The sequence below is a fragment of the Orycteropus afer genome, unplaced genomic scaffold (genome assembly GCF_000298275.1).
Source record: "Orycteropus afer afer isolate SDZICR_OR568_19922 unplaced genomic scaffold, OryAfe1.0 scaffold00100, whole genome shotgun sequence".
Taxonomy (NCBI): Eukaryota; Metazoa; Chordata; class Mammalia; order Tubulidentata; family Orycteropodidae; genus Orycteropus; species Orycteropus afer.
Window position 1 is genome coordinate 5162020 of NW_006921687.1, and position 11799 is coordinate 5173818.

The following is an 11799-nucleotide window of genomic DNA, read 5'->3' on the forward strand; positions in this document are numbered from 1 at the left end:
TGAGTAAAACAAGAAAAGCTTCCTCAAAGACTTTCAAAAACTATTCACTTTGTGGGGTGACTTTTCCATTTTCTTACACATGGTTTTAAAACTCCTCCAACTTTAGGTTGTTGTTGTTGTTGTTGTTGTTGTTATTTGCCATCGAGTCAGCCCCGACTCATAGTGACCCCTCCTTGGGTTTCCAAGGCAGTATCACTACGGAAGTAGGCATGCCCAACCTTCTTGTTTTGTAGCACCTTGTTATTATACTTTACCACAATACAAAATAAGAGGAAAAATAGAAAGGAGTGGAGAAAATCCCAAAGCTCCTACAACTTTAGTTGGAGCTTTCATAGTCATACTGTTGTTGTTGTTATGTGTCCTCGACTCATAGCAACCCCTCCTTGGGTTTCCGAGGCAGTATCACTACAGAATTAGATTGCCCCGTCTTCCTTCTGAGGAGTGGCTGGTGGGTGTTAACCACCAGTCTTCTGGTTAGCAGTCAAGTGCCTTAGGCACTATAGTCATACTAGCACTAACAAAAAACACTGATTACCTAGTCAAGCTGAGTAAGTTCATAGCCTGTGCTGTATTTCATTTTCTTGGAAGTAAAGCTGATTTGGTATGAGAAGAAATAGCCTAGAAGTAACTTATTATTTGCCTTCAAATCTAACAAGAACTCAACAGCTGTCCTCCTCTTTTTATTTTTTTTGAAGAAGTGAAAAAAGGAAATGTAAAGCTTTGTAAGAAAAGAACTTGCTGACCATTACAAGAAATGAATCACCAAATTAAGCATCGTTTTAACTCCTAAAAAACCTCAGATACCTCACTTTTCATCCAACAAAATTAATCAATAATTTTGAGAGTTACAATTAAACTTAGTGAGGGGAAATGGGAGAAAAAGTGAGTTAACTTGGCTTATAGTACTGATTTCGTATTTGCAGTTTACCTTGAATTTGATTTTTACCCATTGTTAGGTGCCATCAAGCCAATTCTGACTAATAATGGTCCTGTGTACAACAGAATAAAATACTGCTTGGTCCTACACAATCCTCACATTCGTTGTCATTTTCGAGCTCGTTGTTGCAGTCACTTTTTCAATCCATCTTGCTGAGATTTTCCTCTTTTTCGCTGATCCTCTATTTTACCAAGCATGGTGTCCTTCTCTAGGGACTGGTCCCTACTGATAACATGTCCAAAGTATGGGAGACAAAGTCTCACCGTCCTCTCACCATCCTCACTTCTACGGAATATTCTGGCTACACTTCTTCCAAGACAGATTTTGTTTGTTCGTTTTTGGCAGTCCATGCTATATTCAATATTTTTTGCCAACTTCACAATTTAAAAGCATCAGTTCTTTATAGGTCTTTATTCATTGTCCAGCTTTCATATGCATATGAAGCAACTGAAAATACCATGAACTGTTAGGTGCACCATGTCCTCAAGGTGACATCTTTGCTTTTTAACACTTTAAAGAAGTCTTTTGTAACAGATTTGCCCAATGCAATACATTGATTTCTTGACTGCTGCTTCCACAGGCATTGATTGTGAATCCAAGTAAAATAAAATCCTTGACAACTTCAATATTTTCTCCATTTATCATGATGTGGCTATTGGTCCAGTTATGCTGACGTGTAATTCCTACTGAAGGCTATAGTCTTGCATCTTCATTAGTAAGTGTTTCATGTACTCTTTGCTTTCTGCAAGCAAAGTTATGTCATGTGCACATCACAGGTTGTAACTGGCTCTTTCTCCAATCCTAATGCCAAGTTTTTCTTCATATAGTCCAGGTTCTCCAATTATTTGTTCAGCATATAGAATGAGTAAGTGTGATGAGAAGACACAACCCTGATGCACACCTTTCCGGATTTGACACCACATAGTAAACGCTTCCTCTGTCTCAATGACTGCCCTCTCAGGCCATCCACAGGTTCTACATGAGCACAATTAAGTGTTGGGAAATTCCCGTTTTTTGCAATGTTATCCATAATTTTTTACGATCCACATAGTCTAATGCCTTTGCTTAGTCAATAAAATACAATTAAGTATCTTTCTGGTGTTCTCTGTTTCGGCCAAAATCCATCTGACATCATTAGTGATATCCCTCATTACATGTCCTCTTCTGAACCTGGCTTGAATTTCTTGACACTTCTCTGTTGATGTACTGCTGCAAAGTTTTTAAAATTATCTTCAGCAAAACTTTACTTGTGTGTGATATTAATGATACTGTTTAACAGTTTCCACAACCTATGGAATGGGCACAGATATGAATCTATTCCAGTCAGTTGGCCAGGAAGCTGTCATCCAAATTTCTTAGCATAGATGAGTGAGCACTTCCAGTGTTGCATACATTTGCTGACATATCTCAATCGGTATTTCATCAATTCCTGAATGATTATCTTCTTAATTTTTTTTATTTGAACGTTTATTTAAAAGTTATAAACTCAGAAAATGTATTGCCTCAGTCCTCTAGTTCTGCTATAACAGAATTACCATAAGTGGATGGCTTTAATAAACAGAAATTTATTCTCTTACAGTTTAGGACCCACCAGCCACTCCCCAGAAGGAAGGCTGGGCAATCTACTTCCGTAGTGATACTGCCTCAGCAACCCAAGGAGGGATCACTATGAGTTGGGGTCGACTCAACGGTACACAACAACAACAGTTTAGGAGGCTAGAAGTCTGAGTTCAGATGCCAGTTCTAGGGGCGGGGTGAAGGCTCCTCCACCTTGGGCTTCAGCTCTGCCTCTTAGTCCAGGCCCACTGGAGCTGGAGGTATCACCTAACTCACACAGCTGCTGGCTGCTGAGGCTGATAAACCCAAGGTTGGTGGGTAATCCCAACATCAGCAGGCAACCAGTCCAAGTTCAGGAACAATCCCCAAATCAGCGGACACTATGGAAGACCACTGACTCAAGTCCAGGAAATGAAGATGAAGACTCGGCCAAGTACAGAATCAAAAAGCTCTAGACTTTTCCCATTCTCTGTATCTACTGGAACAAGGCCACACCCCCAAAAGTAACTCTCCTTCAACTACTTAGCTGCTCACAGCAGATTCCACCATGGAGGTAATTACAATCTTATCATGGGGAATAACTACATCCAGCTGCCAAGCTACTCAAAACCATGGCCCAGCCAAGTGACACACTTTAACTACCACATTTATATCTAAAAAGATTCACTTTGCAATGTCCTGTTTATTTAATGTTTCAGATACTGTTAACAATATGACTCACTTTCTCCCACCCACTTCCTTATTTAAACTTTCCCTGCCTGAGACATTTCTTTGAATAAGGCAGTCTTTAAAATTAGTTTACTAAATGGAAGAAAATAAACTATTGAATCTGTGTCTATTTTGGATTGCTTTCAGGGTGCATGATAATTATACTATACAGTGGGTTTCACTTTAAAGGTCTAAGTACATGAAGCAATCATTTTTCACTCTAATATTTTAGTATGAGCCCTTTTGAATTTCTATGTTACTCTCAGTTAGGATGCAGCACCATAAAAAATCCTAAACAGATTTAGGAGTTAGATTTGTCATTTACAAATTTCCCTACCCTAGTCAAATTTTCAATTCTCAACTCTTCCATATAGATTGTTACTTACAATGGAGAAGAGAGCCTAAGTAATAGAAACTTTTAAAGTTATTATTTTCAGAGTTGTAAACAACTTCCTATTCTAAGGAACTTTGTAATGACAGCTATACTGTTTTGTTTTGTTTTTATCCAAGAAACTATGTATTATATAAAAATCATACTTAGTAATATTTTCAAAGCACTATACTAATATGAATATGGAACAAAAATGTAATGGCCTTGTTATTGGAATTATATACAAGCTTCCATTGTAACACAAGTAAATTACTAATGTATTTCCCTAGTATATCAGGTCTTTGTTAGCTGAAATTTGGAGCAGAAACATCATCCAGATGATTCACTGAAAGGATATAAACTTCTTTAGAAGCTCATTAAGAAGGGCAGAAAGTTCAATTTTGCCACAGTCTCACTGCCCTCTCGCATTATCATCCATGGCTGCTACCTTCATTGACATTACCTACATTAGGCATTTAAGTCTGTAATCTCTTCCATCAGTGATACAACACTGGCCTGGGAGTCAAGGCACAAGAGTTCGGGGCTATTATTGCTTCCAAACAGCATTGTGACCTTAGAAAATCATTTAAACACTTCAGTCCTATTTCTTCATCTGTAAATGAGTTGCTAAACTATGACAATCTTTAAAGGGCCTTCTAACTCTAAGGTTAGGTCACACATTATAAAATTGAGTATTAAAGAGGTTATTTTTATTTTTAATTAGAAGCTTGGAGTTACAAATTTAATCTGCTGAATAATCTGTAAATACTTCCATACTCATGTCCTTAAAAGCAACATCTGTTTGTGCAAGTTAATTCTCTCGTATCTATTTCTTTCACTGAATTAGAAACTTCTGAAAATCAAAGACTATATAATTTCCTCCATAAATATTACAAATTTAACTCTAATGTCTACAGCATTAAAGAACATTTTCTTTCTATACATAAACAACATGCTTGTGTGGTTTCCTGATATCAAAGTCTCTATACTGTTCTGACTCTTGCAAACACAGTAGAGAGATCAACAAAAAGCATACAAGAAGAAAAAGTGCAGTCCTGCTTAAAAGAACAGGGAAAACATCCATTAGAAGCTAGAGCATGAAAACTGTTGACATGTCATGTGGGTGATGTGACCTATCAGTTTCATGGATGAAATAAAGGGAGTCCCTGAGTGCTACAAATTTTTAAGTACTCAGTGAATAACCAAGTTTGGCAGTTCAACTCCACCCAGATGTGTGTTGGAAGAAAGGCCTGGCAATCTAATTCTGAAAGAGTGTAGCCACTGAAAACCCTATGGAGTACTGTTCTACTTGAAACATAACGGAGGGTTGCCATGAGTCGGAATTGACCTATCAGCAACTTTATAAAAATAAAATAAAAAGTTTAGAAACAGCAGTGGAACAATTGCTTCCCCCCCAGTCTCATGCTTTACCTTCATCTCCTGGTGCTGATCCAGCTGTTCTAATTCCAGAGGGCATTCTCCATTTTCCCTCTCTTGGACCTTGGCTTCTGTTTCTGCCCTTCCTTCTTCCAGCGTGAGCACAGAGCCTATACTAGGAGTCCTGCAGTTACTGTCAGAAGTATTTCCATTATAGTTATCTGTTGTGGGTGACGAAGGGCTTGCAACAGTTTCATCTCTTTCTCCATTCACTAAGTTAGTATCAAGCAAGGGTTCAGCAGTTTGAATGGGAGTATATGGCCTAAGAGGGGCCACTTTATCCTCCTCACATTCCATCTGGGTCTGTGCTGCTGCTTTATCCTCCTCACATTCCATCTGGGTCTGTGCTGCCATTACACCATTGGCCACACAAGTCTGTACACCCTGAGTTTCATCTGTATCATTTCCCTGTTTCCGCAGAGGGTGCTGGGAGAGTTTTTGCTGAGGTGAGGTGGTCAATCCATACCTTTCTGGGGATCTAGGAGCATTTAGACTCACAGCAGGTTCTTTCTTCAAATCACTGTAATGTGATAATGAGCTAGAAGATAAAATACAAAGGAAGCATGAAAACATTGGCATGGAAAAATTCTATAATAAACTAATTCTATCTGAAAAAGGTTGAATGCAACAGTACTAAGTAGATTTCCCCTGTGCTATGGATGTCAAGTCTGGGAAATATATTTAGTCTTACAGTGTCATTGGGAAAAACCAATACTCAGTTCTGTGGGGAACTGTTAATTCTTAATTTTGGAAGTCTTTCCTAGTCTCTCCTACTCTCAAAATGCAAGCAAAAAAAAAAAAAAAAAAACCAACAACCTGAAGAAGCCAAAGTAAAAAAATAAAATCAATTTATTCCAAATGCATCCACCAAATTACTCATCTTAATAAAGCAACATTATTTGGATTAATGCACAGAGCAAAGCTATGTTACAGGGATAAGGTCTTAATAGCAGTACGGTAGGATCCTCTAAGACCACCCTGACTAGAACCTGCTCTGATAGACATTGGTTCTTCCTGGTTAATATCCCTCTCTCCACAAGGTGCTAGTTTAAGTGGTGAAGATTAAGATTAAAACCCAGAGCAAACACAAACTTCCCACTAAGATCCTAGAGCCCCAATGCAATATTAACATACTCAGATGCTTTTTAGGGGCAATTCCTACTAGTAATATCTCACTGGTAACAACTGTATTTTACACTGGCATTGGACTCTGCCAGAGTATTCTTTCTTCACTGGACTTTACAAAAGCCTTACATTATACTCTCTCTGCACTAAAAACAAACTTGCTAAAACTGTTATAGACAAATTACAGCATAGACAAACTACTATTTTTTATCCTCTTCCCTCAGATCAAACCTTTAACCATTGTATCAAAACATGATTTTGAATCTGTGACACCTGAAAGCATATTACTTGACTAGGTGACATTAATAAGTGGGATCAGACTGATCAAAAGGGGGATAATGTAGAACAGAATTAAAATTTTCATGGAATCCAGATTTTCTAGAGTCACAGAGACTGGATAAACACCCAGCACTATAGCAATGAGATAGTTTTAAACCCTAAACCAAAACTATCCCCCGAAGTTGTCTTAACACCAAACAGTAGTTTACCTTAACTAGTAAAGAATGTCTGCCTTGAGCATTGTGTTTTTTTTTCTTTAAGATCTGTCTGTATGGGATCAAAGTGAAACTATAACTTGAAATATTAGATAGGAAACTTAGACAGCCTTGAGTTTATGTTAATGGAGAAGGAATAACACAGAAAAGGAGGGTGAGAATGTTTGTACAACTCAGTGTAATCAATGTCACTAAATTGTACATTGGCATGGAAAAACTGTTGAGTTGGTATATATTCTGCTGTGTATACTTTCCACAATGATAGCAAATAAATTATAAAAAAAAATAAGTGGGATCAAATTATTGTATGTATTTTCTATAGAGAGGAACTCAGAAGAGTGCAAAGAGTGGGTTACCAAAATAGTGGGCATTAGAGTATTCGCCCTTCTGAATCTGGAAAAAGACTGGCATATTTCTGTGGATAGGGGTCAGGGCTCCAGCGCCTCATGTTATATCATTCTAGTAAAGATAACTGTAAGGTAACAAAGATACAATAAGTTCTACTTCATAGGAGGAGATACTGAAGTTTAAGTATGTATGTGAGGTTCCCACAATTGACTGGAAATGAAGAAAGGCTTCTGAAGTACTTTTCCCTAGAATTGTTACTAAATATAGTCCTATTAAATTAGGGATACTATGTTCTCATTAAAGATCAGATTTAAAGAAAAAATTCTGCAAGTATTTCCAAGAACAATTATGATCCTTTTCACAAATAACAATATTCTGCAAATAAATAAGAAAATCACCTAATGGGAAATGATTCACTGGAATGAATGGAAATATTTGGCTTTGAGGATGTATATAAATACATCCTGCTTAACATAGATTTTTAGTGACAGATAAAACTAAATTCTCTAGATGAAATTCTTTAAAAAAATTCTATTTAAATCAGTAATGGAAATTCTATCAAAGAATTTCTAAGGAAAAACCACTGAGGGTCAAATACACAGAAAAGTGATTTATGTGGGGGTCTTCAAAGTGAGAAGCAGATGCAGGGACAGAGTGGTTACAGAAGCCCCACATAGAATAAAATGGGTCAAAACAAGAGAAGGCCACCAAGATGAGACAAGCCAACAGGAGACACATGAACAACATGAAGAGTGAGTAATAAAGACAGAAAACTTCCCCACTCCTCTAATCCAGAGATGCAGACACCCACACACTCACATGGAGTGTGACACACAGAGTGACATACACAAACGCAGGAAAAAAACAAGTGAAAGCACGTATGCGGAAATAAATACAATTTGATTAAAAAAAAAAAAGCTGTTAGTACAGAGTGCTGCACATGGGTAAAATATAGTGATAATTCATATTAGGGAAAGATTAAGTAATTTAATTAAAAAATTCATTCTACAGGCCTACCAAATCTAATGGCATAAGATATATTTTTTATTTAAAAAATCTATGACTGTCAACTTTTTTAAAAAAATAGCTTGTTTCTTCACTTTGCCTTTTCCCATTTTAAGTGAACTCTTACCTGCCTCCTTCAAAGCGACTGATGAGATCTGATACCTTACTGGGTTTTTCTTTTGAGACACAAGAAGCAGAGGCAGGTTTCACTTCCTCCATCCTTGGTTTTGCACTAGATAAAGCTTTATGCCTGGGGGTTTGGTGTATATTGGACGAAGGTGAATTCTGCAGATGTAATGGCTTTGGAGGCACTGTAGAAAAAGAATTAACAGAATTCAGCATTTAACTGATGTTTTTGGTCTTGAACAATAAAAAATGTGGTGTTCTGGGTGTAAAACTCCTTAGCATTATCAAACTTTTGTAAAGTGGTCTCTCAAATTTGTTTTGAACCTTGACCAAAGAAACTTTATCATTATCTTGGACATTTTGTTTTTGGTCCATGAAAATTTAATTTCCAAGATTTAAGTGGTTCTTTTAATTTTAATTCATTTAAAATACGGCATTATTAAACATGTAGGGATCTACTGACAGCTATAGCATTCTCAAATGTATTAGAGAATATAGCTGTTATTCCTCTCAACAGGGAAAAGTCGCTAAATTTAAAACTAAATCCTAGTGATGTATTGATTGCTAAAAAAGACAGATATTTTAATAACAGAGTGATAATCTGAAGTTACTAAATTAAACACAAAAGCCAACAAACAACAAGAAACAACAGTAATAAAACACTGCATTTAATAACACAGCTTGGGGTAAAATAGGCTACTCTGATTTCATGACTGGTACTCAGATTCAATCTCCTTCCGTTATCAGCATTACTTGTTATCATAAATCCAGTAAAGGAAGAATATAGAAGTGCCACTCCTCGGAAGGAAGATTGGGCAATCTACTTCTGTAGAGATACTACCTCGGAAACCCAAGGAGGGGTCACTCTGAGTCCCAATTAACTCGACAGCAGTTGAGTTTGGTTTTTGGTTTGGTTATTGTCATCTGCTACATCAACATCCCACAACTCAGTTGCTTACTAAAAAGTCTCAATTAATAAAATATAACAGATCATTGTGTTGTAGTTCCATGCATTATAAATATTAACAGAAGAGAAAATATAATATGCCATCAGTGCTTAACACAGGAATTATTTCAGTTTTGAAAACCACTACCACTTTTCTCTAAGATTAACATTCTGAGAAAAGATTGTAACATGTCTATTTTTTTTCTCTAATCAGTTTGAACAGATCTATTATTCATTTCCCTTTTATTTAGTTTTAACCCTTCTCCTACCTTCTTGGAAGAGGACTGGAGAATCATGTTTCTTTCTAATTACATGCCCCATTTTACCCTAGCTTGCTACCTTGGTTTTCAGTTATCTCTTCTATAAATTCAGCTAGCTGAGAGTTGCCTGATGCTCGCTGGCCCAAATTTCATCATTTCTGTGCCAGTTAACAATTTATTACATTATTTATTAAAGAAAAAGTATCACAATAAGCTAAAAATTGGAGCAATTAATTAATTTAATTCCCTTTCCACACAAACAGAAAAATAATCCCAATGAAAAAAATAACATATTCCTTTTTATGAAAATGATATTAAGTTCCAAGATATTCAGGGGAGATGGTTAATAGTATCCCTTGGGAAGAAAGAGGCTAATGTAAGTGTGATATTTGTTCATTGTAAGGAAAAATTTCCTGTCTAGAACAATGATATGCTAAAGCAGTAAGTAAAGAAAATCCCTTTCTATTTTTTCTTTTTTAACATTTGGAGTAATTTCAACATTTCTAATTAGAATACTGAAAGAAAGAAGTGAACATATTCTTATAATTCTGTGTGCTAAGATAATTATAAAACAACTCATTAATCTATCTAGAAGTTACTCATTGAATATTTAGTGCTTAGTTATATGTACCAGACGTTGCACTAAATACTCTAAAGATTCAAATAAATGATGTCTCAACCTGTTAGTTCTCAGGGGACTTCACCTACCTTCTCAACTGTTTGCTCCTGTCTTTACACTGTTCCACAGCACTGTATACTTCTTCAAAGTGCTTATATTACTGTATGGTGTAATCATTTTTAAACAACTAGTAATAAATATTATGAAATAATAACTTGATAATAAAATAATAAATGTACTACAGATTTTTAAATCCACCCCCCTAAAAAAAAAGCTGGAGTTTGAAGAAGATAAGGAACTTGTTTCATTTGATCATGTATCTACAGTGACTACCTGCAGTGTCTGGCAAATATGAATTCCAAAATAAAAGGCAGATCTCATGTTTCAATTCAAAACTTTATATCCAAAAACAGTATCAGCAGCAACCAAGAAATTTATATCTCAAATTATTGAAACTAAATTTCTTTTCATGGCCACATTTCTGGGAAATTAAACAAACTATAACCACCCTTTATATCTCTAAGAACTCATCTTTTTCCTTCTCTGTCCCCGAGGTGTTCTCTAGGGGTTTTACTACAAAGGCTTACCTTCTTTTTTAACATCTTCCTCCTTGAAATGGTCAGCTGTGTCACTGCCTTCTGCTAGTGTCCCTAAGAATTTGTCCTCTATGGATTAGTCTCCCCAGTTCCCCTCCCGTCCCACCATTCTCACTCACCATTTTGATCTTTCTTTTACACTATGTTCTTGTTGTTGTTGTTATGTGCCATGGAGTCAGACCCAACTCATAGCGACCCCTCCTTGGGTTTCCAAGGCGGTATCACTATGGAAGTAGATTGCCCCATCTTTCTTCTGAGGAGTGGCTGGTGGGTTTGAACCGCCAGCCTTCTGGTTAGCAGTCAAGTGCCTTAGGCACTACGCTACCAGAACTTTTACACTATAGAGGTTAGCATTTCCAAAGGCTCGCTGGGCATTCCTCCTAGGTGTCTGATTAGTAAGTACCTCCAGTTTATTGTGTCTGAAATTCAACTTGTTATTTCTTCCCCCTGCAAGCCAGATCCGCCTTCCACACCACTGTTCCCTATTTCTATTAATGGAACACCATTCTTTGCTCATTTCAGAATGATTCATCTCACATATTGCTCAATCTATGTACCAGACAGTGTTCTAAGTTCTGTGGATAGACATATCTCTTGCTTTGATAGATACACAATCCAAAAGGAAAACTTCTTCCTCCACTAACATTTCTTCCCTTTATAGAATCATTTTGCAAAGCCCAACTGATTGTACTATATGTTGCTGTTAGGTGCCACTAAGTTGGTTTCAACTTATAGCGACGCTGTCAGAATGAAACACTATCCAGTCCTGTGCCATCCTCACAATCATTGCCATGCGTGAATTCATCATCACAGCCACTGTGTCAGTCTTTCTTATTGAGGGATTCACCCCTTTTTGATAACTCTCAATTTTACCTAGCATGATATCCTTCTCCAGGGTATGGTCCTTTCTGATAACATGACCAAAGTATGAGAGAGGAAGCCTGGTCATTCTCATTTCTAAGAAGCAGTCCATACCATCTTGCCCCAGCACTAGCAGCAAAGTTCAACAAGGCAGAAAATAACAAACACTGGCAAGGATGCAGAGAGATTGGGACACTCATACATTGCTGGTGGGACTGTACAACCACTGTGGAAAACAGCATGGTGATTCCTTAAAAAGTTGGAAACAGAAATACCCTTTGACCTAGCCATTCCATTACTAGGTATCTATCATAAAGAAGTGAGAGCCATGACAAGAACAAGTATATGCACACCCATGTTCATCGCAGCACTATTTACAATAGCAAAAAGTTGGAAACAACCTAGGTGTC

At 36.9% G+C, this 11799-nt stretch overlaps 1 protein-coding gene across 1 annotated transcript in view; it reads right to left on the reverse strand.

Moving 5' to 3' along the window:
* The window catches only part of FGD4 (FYVE, RhoGEF and PH domain containing 4), a 311611-nt gene that overhangs the window by 73178 nt on the left and 226634 nt on the right, over window positions 1–11799 (reverse strand). The window contains exons 3-4 of the mRNA XM_042781285.1: window positions 8109–8292; window positions 5004–5547 (exon numbers count right to left, since the gene is read on the reverse strand). Of these exons, the coding sequence (XP_042637219.1) occupies window positions 5004–5547; window positions 8109–8292 (728 nt within the window). The remainder of the gene's footprint in view (window positions 1–5003; window positions 5548–8108; window positions 8293–11799) is intronic.